The sequence below is a fragment of the Anolis carolinensis genome, chromosome 4 (genome assembly GCF_035594765.1).
Source record: "Anolis carolinensis isolate JA03-04 chromosome 4, rAnoCar3.1.pri, whole genome shotgun sequence".
In the NCBI taxonomy this organism is placed as follows: Eukaryota; Metazoa; Chordata; class Lepidosauria; order Squamata; family Dactyloidae; genus Anolis; species Anolis carolinensis.
The window spans coordinates 234,190,479-234,206,655 of NC_085844.1; the positions used below are offsets into that span (position 1 = coordinate 234,190,479).

The 16,177-nt window shown below is 42.2% G+C and overlaps 1 protein-coding gene across 4 annotated transcripts; it reads right to left on the bottom strand.

Moving 5' to 3' along the window:
- Window positions 1-1,540: 1,540 nt before the first annotated feature.
- aurka (aurora kinase A) lies at window positions 1,541-15,816 on the bottom strand. Of its 4 annotated transcripts, none has more exons than XM_008115256.3 (9): window positions 15,643-15,816; window positions 12,730-12,788; window positions 11,159-11,417; window positions 10,304-10,397; window positions 9,966-10,157; window positions 7,660-7,798; window positions 5,614-5,762; window positions 2,999-3,173; window positions 1,541-2,246 (listed from the first exon to the last, which is right to left on the bottom strand). In XM_008115256.3, the coding sequence occupies exons 1-9, from the start codon at window positions 15,734-15,736 to the stop codon at window positions 2,037-2,039; spliced, it is 1,371 nt and encodes a 456-aa protein (XP_008113463.2). In that variant the 5' UTR covers window positions 15,737-15,816; the 3' UTR covers window positions 1,541-2,036. The 4 variants fall into 4 exon arrangements, with proteins under 4 accessions (XP_008113463.2, XP_008113461.2, XP_003223789.3 ...); XM_008115254.3 differs by having other exon boundaries at window positions 11,159-11,436; window positions 15,643-15,784; XM_003223741.4 differs by lacking the exon at window positions 15,643-15,816 and adding an exon at window positions 15,509-15,636.
- Window positions 15,817-16,177: the final 361 nt, after the last annotated feature.

A 16,177-nucleotide genomic window follows, 5' to 3' on the forward strand; every position in this document is an offset into this window, starting at 1 on the left:
CACTCGGCCAATCCCCCAACAGCAAGTTTAATAAGCCAGGAAGGGCAAGGGTCTGGAGCACATGTGGTCACTCTCAGTTCCAAGAATCTTGTCCACATCATCAGACTGAACAAGTTGAAACAAATCCATCAAGATCGAACCAACAGATGCTCCAGGTACTTCAGTTGGCACTGTGCTGCAATTGGCATCTAAATTAGAGCATATCCGAGCAATTGTATCTGCAAAATGATGGGCGAAATTTCCACATCAAGTTAAGAGTGGTCAGGGGTCCCTCCAGAAAACCAGGGTGGAGAAGTCCTCTGACCACTCTAAACAACTCAGCTGGTCTATTTGATGCAGGTGCAATACAGGCAGTCAAGAACACCTTGCCTGACTTTATTGCTGCGGAGTAGGCCCTAAGTGAGGCTCTAGCCCGTGTTCGGTCAGATTCACCCGGAGTCTTCCGCCAAATGCACTCTCGTCTCTGCCTCGCTTGCTTCATCACTGCCAGTTCCCTGGTAAACCAAGGAGACAAGCTGGCTCTGCTAAGCGAGATGGGATGTTCGCGGACAATCGTGTCCACCACTTTGGTTGCCTCTGTATTCCAGAGATTGATCAAGGCTTTGACAGGATTGTCTACTGCCATAAGTCTTCTGGGGCAGACCATCTTAATGAGTCCCCCACTCCTTTGGAGGCTAGAGGTTGTGGTTAATCTAAACCTAATCGGGTGATTGTTGGTCCATGACAATGGAATGATTGAAAGTTCCTCCATAACAACATTTCCATCCCCATCCACAATATCCCGGTTAGCTTAGGAAGAGACACCGTTGTGCAGCGAGGTGGGTGGTATACAGACAATCTCCAATCTGTCCTAGTTACTCACTTTCAGACAGACACATTGAACGTTTGGCGATTGTGAAACGGGACACCTGATAAGGGAGATAGACTCCTGATAAGACCACCGCAACCCCTCTTCCCTGGCCTAGCCTACTAGTGTACCCTGAAACCTGGTGGACAAAGCTGGGTGAGACTGACTCCACCGTTCCTCCCACCAGGTCTCAGTAATGCATGCCATGTCCACATGTTCATCCAGGATCAAATCCTGGACAGCAGCTGTTTTTCCATTTATGGTGGTATTTAACAGCAGGACTTTAAGTCCAAGGGAGCTGTCATTTTGGCTATCTTGCCTCAGGGTCGCAAGAATCCTATTGCGCTTCTGCTTGGGATGTCACCCTTGATCACATCTCCTACCCAGCACAACCTCAATAGCGGACCCACAGCCCCGGAACTCCCCACCCCAGGGGTACCCATCTCTGGTTCTGTGGAAGTAGGGATGAATCCAGTCTGAAAGGATAGTTAATCTGTACTACCTGATAGAGAGGGCATCAACCCAGTGGATTCCTCTAGTAATAGTCCAAAAGAACTATCAGAACTCAAGGAAGCACTATTTTTATCAAATGAAATTAAATGCAGTCCAAGCAGAAAAAAACCCAATTCCTTTAACCAGTAGTCAAGACTTCAGAACAGCAAATAGCAAAGAAGATGCCTTTAGACAGTTGGGTATTGTTCAAAATTTTTATTTAGAATACTATAATTGAAGACAGACAATTATAAACATTTAGCACTTATATTTACAGAGGCAGGTTGTTTCACATATGCACGTATATTTGACTTCAACCTGCGAGGGCACTGAAGATGCTATTGCACTGTTCCAACAAGCCATGACTAATTTCATATTGCTATCAAGCAGCAAAGAGGATGAAAACAGGAACAGCAGCCATGCCTAACTGAGACACACCTCAACTATCTGTGTCTCAAAGTGTTTGGGTCATGTGCAGGGTACTTCAAGTACGTAAAAGTTTCCTATAAACTATTATGACCTGAAGTTCCAAGGAAATGCAGTAAAACCACAGCCGACTTTCCACAGTTTTCACGCAACAGTTTATAATACAAGATATTTGCACCATCTTTTCTGTTCTCAGTTCTATGCTTCCCATATTGACTGCATTACAATGGCTGCATGTCACAAATATTTCACTGCTGTGATGTTCACCATGCTACGACTGCATTTTGGTGGTCGTGCTGGTGGTAGTAGTAGTAGCTCCAATGTCTTCAGCTATTGTATGCCTAGGAGATTTTGAGGCATTTACCCATGGATGTTTTAACACCTCTTCCAGTGGCAATCTGTGGAATGGATTATGTTTCAGAAGCTTCGAAATCAGATCCCGCGCACCTTCTGATACGAAAGGAGGAAACTTGTAGTTGACCTTAAAACAAAAGAAAAGTATTAGATTCAAGTCACTATAGGATGTCTTTCCCTTTTGTATGAACCATTCAACGATTCATTCCTTAGCTCTATTTTTTTCATTGTTGTTTTTTATCTTCTGCCTCAGGAGGGTACTTTAGTTGGTCCAGGTCCAAACTTCGTTTCTGTGACTTTGTAAGGGCCACACAGAGCAAAAATCTCCCTAATAAAAAAGTGAAGAGCTTGGAAGCAAATTTCTGGGTCATGAGAGTGGGCATTTTAAAGCACTGAATAGGTTAAAAGGGCCCTATACACTATTTGGCCAGTTCAAGAAAAGTCTAGATAGACAAAGGCTGCAAAAACAGCCTTGTGGATATCTGACTTCAGGGCAACACTTACTGCTGATACAGCTGCTTTCTCCTGAAAGCCTGTGATCTAGTCTGTTCTGTAATTTGCTCTCTAGCTCTCTTGCAACCTATTTCTTGGACTAACTCAGAGATTCAACCCTCTCTATCTGCCCTATTCTGTAAAAATCAATTACTGCACTAATGCTGTAGCACCACATTTTGCTACAGTGAATCAAGAAAAATGGAATTGGGGTTATTATCTGATAAAAAGGTAGTAAGGCAACACAGAGAAATTTTGATCTGGTGGGATTAGGAAACCTTTGTCCTCAAAAATCCAGATATCTGAGTTCTGTAACACTTGAGCTTAACATTTCTAAACAAAGCAAACATGAATAAAACAAGTATCAGATCACATAATTTGTCTCACCTTTGAAATAGCTCGGTATGTTTCCTGGTATGTCTCAGCCTCAAAAGGAGGCTTTCCAACCAGAAACTCATAGCACAGGACACCAAGGCTCCACAGGTCTACCTTTTCATCATGTGTTCTCCCCTCAATCATTTCCGGTGGCAAGTAGTCAAGCGTACCACACAGAGTTGACCTCCTAAAATGTGGAAGTTGTATGTTAACAAACTAACGTTTGATAAACTATGGAGAGTATTTAGAACAGATACAACTACAAAGTATTTCCCATGCAACTATTTACATCTGCATTCTTCATCCTGACTATAACACTTCTAAAGCTTTGTGTCCCTAAACAGATTGCAATCGTAACACATTGTTTAATAACCATTGCTAAGTGCTCAAAATAGTACCTTCTTATGCAATAAGTAAACTGAGTATTTACACTGGGCCTTTGTTATGGAATTTCACTGGTGTTAATCATTTAATCAGCAACAGCTCAAGACTGAATGTAAAACAGGATCACTGAAAAATGAAGATAAAACTGGTATGCGTGGAGGAATCCAGGGTTATAGCAGGGAGTCTTACAACATTCTAAGAAAGAAAATGAGTTGTTCTCAATTGTAAAACTATTGCCAATGCAATTTAGTGATGGAACTGAACAGATGGAGAAGCTGCATAGCAGGGAAATTAACTATGTGAGTTCCAACTTTTTGCATCCAGTCATGTTAATGCTGAATAGGAATTGATGCCGCTTTTTCTGACAAGCACCACAGCTATATGACAAAACATGAAAAATGATCCTCTTCATACATGCATATATGCCCGCCTGCAGAAACTTTCACAATTTCATGTATCCAGGAAGGATCAACTCATGAAATGTTGAATAAAGAGCAGTGGTCCCCAACCTGTAGTCTGCAAGAACTAAAATATGGTCTGTGAGACTCCTTCCTTGGAAGCTTTTAAGCAGAAGCTGGATGGCCATCTGTCAGGAGTGCTTTGATTGTATTTTTCCTTAATGGCCCATGCGGTGTCCCCCAGTTCTATGATTCCTCCTTAGCCTAAGATTCTTCCCTGGGAAGATGGGCTGCCCTTCTCTGCCACCCGCTTTCTCCAGTGAAGCCACAAGGCCCTTCCAGCCCAGGGTGCAAGGCCTTCTCTCGGGTGCCTTTTGGTTACAGAGGGCGGCAGGGGCAAGTCTCCCTTTCCCAGGGAAGGCAAGGCCTGCAGGATAGCCTGGCTGCTGCTCCCCTTCACCCTCTTCTTCAGGGCCCTGGCTGTGGAAGCAGCCATGTCCCCAGCACTGAGCCTCCCGCAGAATGTGGGAGGCTCAGCACCTTCCTGCTGCCAGCAGGGTGCTGCAAGTGCTTCTACCTGGCCACAACAGGCAACAGCTCCATGGAGGTTGAGTACCAGGTGAGGGAAGGAAGGCCCTCCTGCCGCCAAAGGCCGCTCTCAGTATCTGCTGGGGTTGGCTCTGCCCTTGTGTCCCCCTCCTGGATAACAAAACCAAGCCACATTCTCCACAGTACCTTGGTAGGAGAGTGGCCTTTTATCTGAAATAAGGGTGGCATATGCTGCTGCCTCAGAGTGCGTTGGGGTCTCCTGCCCTCTTTCTCTTCTCTTGCTTTGCTTTTTCTTTCTCTTCTCGTCCATTGCCTGCCTTCTTCACTTGCCTGTTCTATTGACCTTCTTCCTTGCTTTCTCTGCCTTTCCTTTCCCTTCTTTCCTTGCTTTTCCTTTCTCTTCCCTCGCCTTCTCCTTTTCTCTTGCCATTCTTCCTTCCCTTCATTCTTTCCTTGCCTTCTCTTCCCTTCTTTAATCTTGCTCTTCCTGCCTTTTTCTCTTCCCTTCACCTTCTTTTCTCTTGTCCTTCTTTCTCTGCTTTCTTTTGCCTGCCTTTACCAGCCTTCTCCTGCCGCCTGAGGATGGGTTAGGAGCAGTGGTTCCCAATCTTTTTTTGAATCTGATTCTCTAGAGTTTTGGTGTAAAAAGCATTTTTATACTAAAATTTGAGGTATTGCGTTGCGCTCTCTTATGCTCTTCTCCACAATTTATTTATGTGAATGAGAACGTTTTGCTTTCCTGGTAATTAAAAACAAATCCAGGAATCGATTGATAGTAAGTGATGATATGCATGTAGCTTTGAGCAATTAGCCCCAGATTTACCCAACTTGTAAAGAAGGTTGCAAGCTCAAAAATCACATTGATGCAAACTGAATTTAATTTTTTATTTAAAGTGTTCCTTTTATAACAGTACTCTTAATTCATGTTACTATTAAGTTTAATAAATATGTTAAAAGTTTTGATTAAAGTTTATTTTTAGATTCACATTTTATTATTCTTGGAGCTTGTGGTCCCTGCTAACAAAAAAAATCAAAGTGGTCCCTGGTCAAAAAAAGGTTAGGAACCACTGATGTAGAGGGAGAAGATCCCTTGTTCTAGTATCCCTTTAGTATAAATATCCTAGTGAGAAATCTGCCTTGCATTCTGAATAAAAAGGCTCCTAACTGATGCTTTTACTTGTAATCTAATCACCTTCAAAATCATCATCCCAATTCTTGTTGAGGTCACTCAAATTTTGATTTTGTTTATTGTCACAGTATTAAACTCTCTAACCTGAATATTCAATGTACTCTTACCTAGAGGATGGAGCATGCACAGACCATCCAAAGTCAGCAATTTTTAGCTCTCCTTTTGATCCCAGCAGTAGGTTCTCAGGCTTTATGTCCCTATGAATTACTCCTTTCGAGTGACAATACAATAGAGCATCAGCCAGTTCAGTCATATACTGAGGGAAGAAACAAAGATCTGAAATGAAGCCTTATAGGTGGCAATCGTTAGATTTATGAATTTGTGAGTAGTGACTGACCATTACACTAGTACATTATACTATGCACAAATATTAAAAGGCATGAGAGAATAAGTGCAAAAGTAAGCAATATTTAATATAGGACAAAAATGTTTACGTAATTATAACATCTTTTTCATCCACCCAACAAATAACCCAAAACAATATAGGCAAAGAATCGATGTCCACCAATAAAGTTCTGTTGATAAAGTACCATTTTAATCACATGTAATAAAAAGGGGAAATTATAGGCTACAGGCCACATGTGACCCTCTGCCATGGTCCTTTTGTGGTCTCCTTATTTATGCACTTTAGAGGGGAGTGGATATGTCCACAATTTTTGGCATCTAGGAAGGCCAAAACAGCATGCACATACAAATAAACCTTTTTGGCCTGAAATACAGTACAGTCTCACATATCCAAGCTAAACGGGCCGGCAGAAACTTGGATAAGCGAATAATTTGGATTATATGGAGGGATTAAGGAAAAGCCTATTAAATGTCACATTTCGTTATGATTTTACAAATTAAGCACCAAAACATCATGTTTTGCAACAAATCCACAGAAAAAGCAGTTCAATACACGGTAAAGTTATGTAGTAATTACTATATTTATTAATTTAGCCCTAAAACATCGCAATGCTTCTGGAACATGGCCAGACAGCCTGAAAAAGTGACAACAACCCTGTGATCTGGGCCATAAAAGCCTTCGAGAACACAGGAGAAGACAGCCAGTGAGTGTGTGAGTGAGGAAGACTTTTGGAGCCCTCCTCGCTCACCCACCGGCGCCTCGGCTCCCTCGCATGCTAGGGCTGGCAGCACCGGCACCCAGCATAGAGGAGCCAGCCAGCAAGTGGGTGAGTGAGGAAGACTTTTGGAACCCTCCTCGCTCACCCACCGGCGCCTCGGCTCCCTCGCATGCTAGGGCTGGCAGCACCGGCACCCAGCATAGAGGAGCCAGCCAGCGAGTGGGTGAGCAAGGAGGACTTTTGGAGCCCTCCTCGCTCATCCACCTGCCTGTGCCTTGGCTCCTTTGCATGCTGGGGCCAGCAGCCCCGGCACCCAGCATGGAGGAGGAGCCAGCCAGCGAGTGAGTGAGCGAGGAGGACTTTTGGAGGCCTCCTGGCTCACCCACCTGCCTGTGGTTCGGCTCCCTCGCCATGTTGGGGCCAGCAGCACGGGCACCCAGCATGGCAGAGGAGCGAGAGCGTGAGCCCACCCTCCATCCCTCACTCACCCGGCTGGGTTCCGCCAGCACTGGGATCTGGCGGAGTGAGTTGGGGGGGGGGGGGGATTTGGCTTGAATTGCCAGGACGCTCAAACGAGCGGGGCTCGATTTAGCGAGGTTTTACTGTACTCCAAAATGTACATTGGAGTATTTCTACCAATTTTACAGACCTCCAGGACCAATTAGGCTCATGAGAGGTCTTTTTTGAAACCCCAAACATGATGCTCCAGAACCATGGGATGGAGTAAGAATTATTGCTTTGTCCCACTCTAGGAAGCCCATTTCTGTCAGAAATGTTTAAGACCTAGACAGGCAATTATAGAATAAATCAGGTTACACACACTAAGAATGAGAGCCAGTGTGGTATAGTATTGGACAATGACACTGGAGACGAAGATTCAAATCCTTCTTTGGACCTGAAAATCCACTGGGTGACCATAGGGATGCCACATTCTCTCAGCCCCCAAGAATGGCAAAAGCAATCCCCCTGAACAAATATTGCCATGAAAACTCTGTGATGGGTTCACCTTAGGGTCACCATGATTCAGAAACAATGTTAAGGCTAACAACACCACTAAGAATATTACCAAATAGTCACATAAGAACATACAGTAGCTGTTCGCTCCTCATCAAATTTGGAAAGCTTTTGGAGTTCTTTGTATACTTCCCCTCGAGGTGCATGCTCAAGGATCAGGTAGACTCTTGTTGCATCATGGAAGTAGCCATATAACCTAACGATATTGGGATGCCTATGGAAATAAATATATAAATTATATGAATAAAATCATTAATGGAATACTAATGCATATTTTCCCCTTGCTCCTTTCTATACACCTTTATTGAGGAGATTTAACTGGCAGCTATTCTCCATAATTACCATCAAGTCTGCTTCATTTTCAGTCCAATTCCTCTTTGTGTAACAACACCAGTGACTACTACCAAAGGATAGTGACAATTTCAGAGTGAACATTAGCAGTTTAAACTACTGTTTGAGACTAAGAACTGTCTGAATACCATTCATCAAATAGTAATTAAGTGACATTTTGAGAACAGTTACAATGATACTTATGATTCCATTGAGTCAAACTACTCATGCAGGAGACCATTACACTAGCTGTTTTACAATGTTCTTGGAACAAATTCTCCAGTTCTTGGGACCTCATCACACTAGTTTGGATCCACATTAAATCCACTTTAGAGAGAGGCCTTTAAACAGCTCAGCCAGACAGGTCCTGGACCTCACCAAACTACAAACCCCAGAATTCTGCTGGCGGCTGAAAACGGATTTAAAGTGGATCCATGCTTTGGTGTAATGAGGCTGCTGTTTCTGTAAGCAATAAATAGTTCTAGCCAACCTCTGTACTAGCAAACCACTGCTAGAGAAGGTAACAAACACCTGCCCTAACACTCCACCTAGAGACCACTTCTATGAAGAGCTAGACATTTCTTCAGTGTGCAATTCTGAAATCTACTTGGAGCCATCACACTGGAATAGATGGATTACCTGTAACCATATTTCTTCAAGTGATCATCTGTGAAACCCGCACCTGGGCAGAGCTGGAGCCCTCTAATTGGGAGAGATTTTTAAGAGTTCTGATGCAGCTGCGTGGACACAGGAAACTACATCAGGTGCATATTTCACAGAGACCATGCAGAAGAAATGCGATTCTCCATACCACCCCTTCTACAGTGCCTTTGCTCAGAGGATCAACTCAGAACCACGTACTGAGGACATACCCAGTGCTTCAGAGGCACAGAAGGATCCAGTGTAATACCAGTCATGAAGTGCTTTCCTTTAACAGGAGTTTTAAAAAATAGACCCAAATGCTTTCAAGCCTTTCTTAGATAAAGCTTTTTGTGCTCTTTTCTTACTTTAATCCTCACAGAATACTGTTTCTGAACAACTGAATTGCAAGATTTTAGACATTCACTTTTTGAAGGAGTCTCTGGGTTCCTAGTAATTATTTTCTTTTTTTTCAAATGGAATAGTTTTGCACTTGCTAGGGTGTCAGGTGGTAAGCAAGCCAACATGTTTTCATGTATTAGAATCAGGCAAACATCTTGCAGTTAACAATGACTAAGCATCTGCCTTCAAGAGAGAAGAAAATGTTGGTAAAAGACCTTGAAGGAATTTGCGGGGGATGGAATTAGCAGATATGAGATTGAATATATAACTTGCAAAGTGTATATCATAGCCTTGGGACATTTATTTATTTATTGCATTTATATCCCGCTGTTCTCACCCCGAAGGGGACTCAGAGCGGCTTACAAATTAAATTTACATACAATATATTATTAGCATAGTACAATACTGGCAATACATTACTATATTGTACTATATCAATATACTGTAATATTATTAGTAGTATTACATATAAAATATATATAATTAATATTATATTAGTATTATATCGTATTACAATATAATATTATGAATATTATATGTATATACAATATGATATATATATATATATCTCTAGCATAGCATGTTACTGAAGGGAGGGGCCTTCAGCTGATGCAAAGAGACAAGATGGACTTCTCTTCATGGCTCCCTCTAAGCTCTGGCATCAGAGTGTCAATTGGAGGTGGTGGGAGGGGCCTTCAAAAGGATACTTCCATTTGAGCACTGAAATCTAGTTAGAAGATTTGGATAGTACTCCAAAAGCACATTTCAAGATACACAGACAAAAAACTACTACTATAAAAAATGAAGTGTCTCACTCCCTGAAACACTTCACATTTATAGCAGTCAACCATCATTCTATATGCACAGCATGGCAGGCATTCCCTTTGAAACAGTTCTCCGTACTTAAATCTTTCTGCAGCTATATCTCTGCAGTTAGCCTCATCCTAAAATTAGATCAAGACAGTCATTCTATAAAAACATTCAAGATAGCCATTGTCAAGCAACCTTACCGAAGATGGGACTGTATTTCCACCTCTCGGCGAATCTGATGTTCAACTCCTGCTTTTTCCAATTGTGATTTAAACAAGACTTTCAATGCCAGGATGAACTTGCTCTCTTTTTCACGAGCAAGGTACACATTCCCAAATTTCCCTTTACCCAAGGGACGTCCAATTTCAAAATCATCCAGCGACCACTGTTTCCTAAAAAAGAAAAACAAATGTGAAACTAATGTTTTTACAATCTAGCATGCACTGCAAGTAATTATACACCGTACTTGAACAAGTAACTGTTGGAGAGAAACCTCTCAGGTTCCCACCAACAGAAACAAATTAAATATGCAACTCACCTTTTTGTTTCACTTTTTGACTTTGCTTCTCCTTTATTCTCATTCTTGTTTTCAGTCTTCGGATCTGACAAAACTTCTGTTTCAGGTTTTTTTCCTAGAGACAAGTGAATTTAACATTCTATGTGTAATACATTCTAAGGCCTCTGTGGAAATCTAAAACTGGATAATAGTGAACCCTATATTTTGGCTATACTAGAAGCACCCCATAGAACTGCACTGGAGAACCTAGGGAAGCACACAGAAACGCTCTGGAGAGGTTTTTTGGAGCATGGGTAAGTGAAACTGTAAGTGTGCATGTGGGGGGAGGGATCATACTGTACATGAAAAGGCATATTCCTTACCAGAATAGTCTTGTGTCTCTGTTGCAGGCTACAACCACCACTCAACAGGCAATTTTATTGAAGTGTGCTATATTTTTTATTTTCAGGATTGTCCCTTTGTTGTTTGCCTTCATTTCCAACGTATGCCAACCCTAGGTTGCACCTATCAGGAATTTTTCATAGCAGTATTTGTTCAGAGGAAGTTTTCTATTATCTTCATCTGAGGCCGAAAGTATATGACTTACTCAAAGTCAGCCTATGGGTTTCCATGGCTAAGGAGGTATTGAACCCTGGCCTTCAGAATCCTAGTCCAACACTCAAACCACTACATTACAGCAGTGGTTCTCAACCTGTGGGTCCCCAAATGTTTTTGGCCTTCAACTCCCAGCAATCCTAACAGCTGATAAACTGGCTCGGATTTCTGGGAGTTGTGGACCAACACCCTGGGGACCCACAGGTTGAGAATCACTAAATTACAGGGAAGCTATCAAAATAATTTCTTTGAAATCCGAGACAATGAAATAGCAGTACATACCACACACTGAAGGTGGTTGAGAAATTTCTGTGGCTTTGTTGGTGTTTAGACTTTTTGAGGTTGACTGAACATGAGATGTTGGCCGGTGCTGATTTAGCTGGCTGGAGTGTTTTGAACTTGGGATAGGAGGTTTTTGTAGTTGGACAGGAACTCTCTGAGGAACATTTGTAGCCGTTAGAACACATTGTGTTTGAACCTTATTTCCATGTATCCTGTTCTGGGCCACGGGAACACGCTTTGGACCACCCATCGCAGCTGCCTGTTTTAGAAAAGCATACCTGTAAATATTACAAAAACTTTTACTGCCCCTCTATCTTCCCAAGTAAAAGGTCAGTTTGATTTTCTGTGTTCTGTTTATAGATAGGATACCTGTTGCTAGAGTAGGGAGAATGGGATGGGATATGCTATTCAGACATCTCTTAGCTACTGAAAATAACAGTACCAGCCATCTCCATAATAAATAAGGTAATCTGTCAAGCCAAGCTTGTTTGACAGTTTTAGCCATTTTCTCCTTACAATTATGCAAAGCAAAGCTGGAGACTTCAAAAGATCATCCAGCACTGGCCCACGTCTGCATAGCAATATGAAGTACAAGAGACCAAGAGGTCTCAGATCATGTTTTGTCCAAACAAGCTAAAGTAAGAATATCCTCACAGCATTAAAATGGAACTAGAGAAAACTCTAGTCCAGAACACAACTTTCTTACAAACTTACAACCATCACCCTGCAATCTACACATGAACTGGAGCAAAGGAACTTTAAGATCTGTGGCCCATTGCTAGAAGGGGAGAAAATCAGTAAGACTTCCCACTCCTCACTGCAATTTGTTGGCCCCCTATCATAAAGTATGAATGGAGTGTGACACTTGCTGGGTTGAGCAAGATCTACAATGAAAAATTTATAATAGATATTTAAACTAGATTTACAATCACTTACTTTCATTAAGGAAGAAGGTAAAATTATGTTACCTTCTAAATAATTCATTGTATGAAGTCCTAAAGAAACTCCAAACTCTTAGAAATCATGATGGTCACAGATTGTTCAGTTGAGGACAACAGAAAGACAAATGAGGTACAAATTCCATGATAGAATTGTAATATTTATCTTGAAGACTGGTAGAGTACAGACAACCACTTATCGTGATAAGCTGAATGACATTTTTTAAGTTCCAAGAGCAACTTGCACATCCTCCACAAATGAAGAAAAATATTTGAATGGTAATACTGTAATCTCCACTTGTGTCGAATAGAAAAAATACCCAATGTTTAGCTTATACACCTGAGGACTTGAAGGAACAGCTACCTTGAAATGGAGATTACAGCACTCCCTCCCTTCCCTCATACATGGAAAAGTGAGAATGCAGAAACACAAGGCTAACTCAAACCGGTGTTACAAAGGCATGGTGTGTTCTTCTACAAAATAGTAACTGTGCAAACAACTCTGTGGATAAGATATCCTACAATCATTAATACAAAGCATATTATGGATGAAATTTCAATTGAAAACATTTGTTCTTGTGGCTTGTAAAACCAATACTGACACTATCTATCATCTGGAATGAAACATTTTACCTTGCTGTGATGACATGGATGTCCATTCAAGTTCTCTTTTCCTATTTTTTCCATTATTGCTTGAGGAAAAAGGAAGATTTGTCATATAACATGTGTATGATAAAATTCCCAAGTTTTTAATATTCCAACATGACTCTAAAAATCTGAGATTTTTAAATAATGTGAACCAACCATTCTTAAAAAGCATGCCTTGAAAACTTAAACCATTACATTGATTTTACCAGTTCATTCTGATGCCCAAACCCCCACTCCTTTACATCAATGGAACTATTTGGGCAACAAATTAGAGGTACTGTGGTCTTTATTTCTGAGAAGGGAACTGGAAAAAACACACATGTAAGCATTTCTTGACTAAGAAAAATTCCTTGCCTAAGGTACACACATATCCCACACTAGGTCAGAGCGATAAGGAGATACCAGGACATTTCAATTCAGGTACTAATAGAGTTATCCGATAATGCCCAATAATTATAACCCAGAAAGGATTTTATTCCATGGCCTAAGGATTTTATTCCAGGGCAGGTAGGATTTTCAGTTTAGCCCCCCATCTACACTGATCATTTAAGACAATTTGAAACCAGCAATGTAGCCTGGATGGTGATTACACAAAACCAGAGCTCTAGTGTGCATTAACAGCTTTGTTTGGGCATGTTTTTGAGGAGTTTGATGCCACAATTTGAAACTGGTTTTGGACTACATTAAATGGTCCATGTAGATGGGATCTGAATAAAGGCTGTTGCAAAGCAGCTTATCAATCAAGAGTACGTATATAGGCAGTTCCCAAGTTAAAATCATCCCACTTACAAACAACTCATAGTTAAGGATGGAGGTGAGACAACAGGAAGTGAGAGGAATTTATCCGTCAAAAGGGAAATTCACTCCTGGAACAGTGATCATGGGAACAAGGTTTCTTCGCTGAAGCTTTCTCACCAATCTGACACATTTTATTTTCAAATATACTATTTAATGGGGCCACGTAGCCCTGGACTGTAGTTTAGTTTCTTTTCCTGAAAGTACCATATTGTCTTGAGTCGAATGCTCACTTTTGAAAGTTAAATTATATCACCATAATTGAAATGCACATTAGAATCATGTATCTAAACCCATGAAAAGGACTGGAGGAACCCAGAACCCTGGAGGCTGGACAGGGAGGCTATTGACGGCATAAGGAGGGAATTTTGACTTCGGCACAGTCGTCTTCTTCAGGTGGTCATTATAAACCCAGCTCACCCAAACTGATTTCAGCTGTGGCTAGAACTGTAGCTTTGAAGAACTGTATCACTATAGCAGGCATGGCCAAACTTTGGCCTTCCAGTTGTTTCCAGCTGTTAGGAATTGTGTGAGTTGAAGTCGAAAACACCTGGAGAGCCAAAGTTTGCCCATGCCTGCGCTATTGCTTTGATTTGGATTATCTCTTTTTTTAATTATAGGAGACAGAAATGCACTGTCTTGAACTAAAATAATAACTAAGACTTTATATTTTGCCCTATCTCACCCTTGGGGAGAGGTGGATAAAATAAGATGTTTATTCTTATTTTTGGAACAGAGAAAAAAATCTGACTAATGCTGGCTTCAGTGGCTTCTATTACTTTCTACCCCAGGCTGAAATTTGCTAGTACGGAGCTCTCTCTCCTTTGCTTTCCTCTTATAAGTATCATTGTGTAAAATGCTGTGATGCTTTCAGCAAACAATTAAAGCAGGGATCCCCAAATTAAGGCCCATGGGCTGGATGCGGCCCTCCAAGGTCATTGATCTGCCCTAAACTTGTGTACTTGAAGGCACAGAACAACAATTCTCATTAACTTGTCTATCTCATCAGTCAAAAGCAGGCCCCATTGAAATACTGATAAATTTATGTTGGTTAAAATTGTTCTTCATTTTAAGTATTGTACTGTTCTTTCATGGTCTTTTGCACTACAAATAAGATGTGTGTAGTGTGCATAGGAATTCCTTCATGTTTTTTTCAAATTACAGTTCAGCCCCCCAACTGACTGGGGGACCATGAACCAGCCTTTCACTTAAAACGTTTGAGGTCCCCTGAATTAAAGGGTGTTGTTGAAGGCTTTCATGGCTGGAATCACTGGGTTGCTGTGAGTTTTCCAGGCTGTTTGGCCGTGTTTCAGAAGCATTCTCTCCTGACGTTTCGCTTGCGTCTATGGCAGGCAACAGAGGATGCCTGCCATAGATGCAGGCAAAACGTCAGGAGAGAATGCTTCTGAAACACGGCCAAACAGCCTGGAAAACTCACAGCAACCCAATTAAAGAGCATACCCAGCTCAGCCAATACAAGGTGACCTCCCAATGTTTAACACTGCTAACAGTTTGGTACAGTTTCAAATGCCAAAATGGCTTCACGCCAAACATGGGCAAACTACTGGCTGTTAGGAATTGTGGGAGTTGCAGTCCCAAACACCTGGAGGGCCGAAGTTTGTCCATGACTGCTCTATACTTTGGAATCCCGGGGTTTGTAGTTTGGTGATGTACTTGCCCTTTGGCAGAAGATAAAGCAGGCATGGGCAAACTTGGGCCTTCCAGATGTTTTAACTTCATTCCCACAATTCCTAACAGCCGGTAGTTGAACTCCAAAACACCTGGAGGGCCCAAGCTTGCCCATGCCTCAGATAGACTTTCTAAAACTACAACTTCCATGGTTCTCCAGCATTGAGCGCATGGCAGCTGAAATAGTATCAAACCGCAGTGCATCCATGCAGTGTATTGTTTTACCAGTCTCTATCAAGGAAAGACAATCCCCAGCCCTCTGCGCCCACTATTTGCTTACCAAACCTCCGCTTCTAACCCGCCAAAAGTTCCCAGAGAAGCTTAGAGAAGATGGGCAACACACTGGAGACTCCTTGAGCTGAAACTTCTAGGCTAAAACGTTGTGGAAGAATCCCGATAAGGCCCACTACTCACCTCCACACAACTCCGACGAACGTTTGAATTCAAACCTGCTCCCGCCTCCTTCAACGCCCTTTAAACCGTTCCCGCGCTGCGATTGGTCAATCATCCCCTTTTCCTGCTCTGGCGTCCACAAAGCCGATTGGCTGTCTCTGCGCCATGGCCCTCCCTCTTCCCTCGCTTCCAACTGTCTCAGCTGAAGGGAAACGGTGCCTGCCAAGGGTCAGGCCTACTGCGCGTGCGTCAACAAAACAAAAAAAGATAAACGGGGATTTGAATTGGAAGGGGGCGTGGTCTGTGTAGTCATCTTCAACGCTCCACTTCCTGGTTGTTTAGCGTAACGCTCGAGTTTTTGTCTTTCTTGGCGCGTGCACTCCCTTCGACGTTTGCGCAACCCTGACCCCACTGGTTACCATCGCCAATGGGCGCTTGGGCCGTTTTCTCTTCCGCAAGTTGCGCATCTCCTGGCCTCGCCACGCCCCCTTCGCTCAGTATTGGGAAGAACGTGGCCCTGCTCGGTTTGAAATGAGATCTTGGTGGTGGTGTCAAT

Bases quoted from the DNA above. Each gene is read 5' to 3' on its own strand.
- aurka (XM_008115256.3), bottom strand. From the start codon at position 15,736: ATGATTGACCAATCGCAGCGCGGGAACGGTTTAAAGGGCGTTGAAGGA. The intron at 10,158-10,303 runs GTGAGTTGCATA...TTTCTTTTTTAG, and splicing joins TCAAAAAGTGAAACAAAAAG to GAAACAGTGGTCGCTGGATG. The intron at 3,174-5,613 runs GTAAGAGTACAT...TCCACATTTTAG, and splicing joins GTGCATGCTCCATCCTCTAG to GAGGTCAACTCTGTGTGGTA.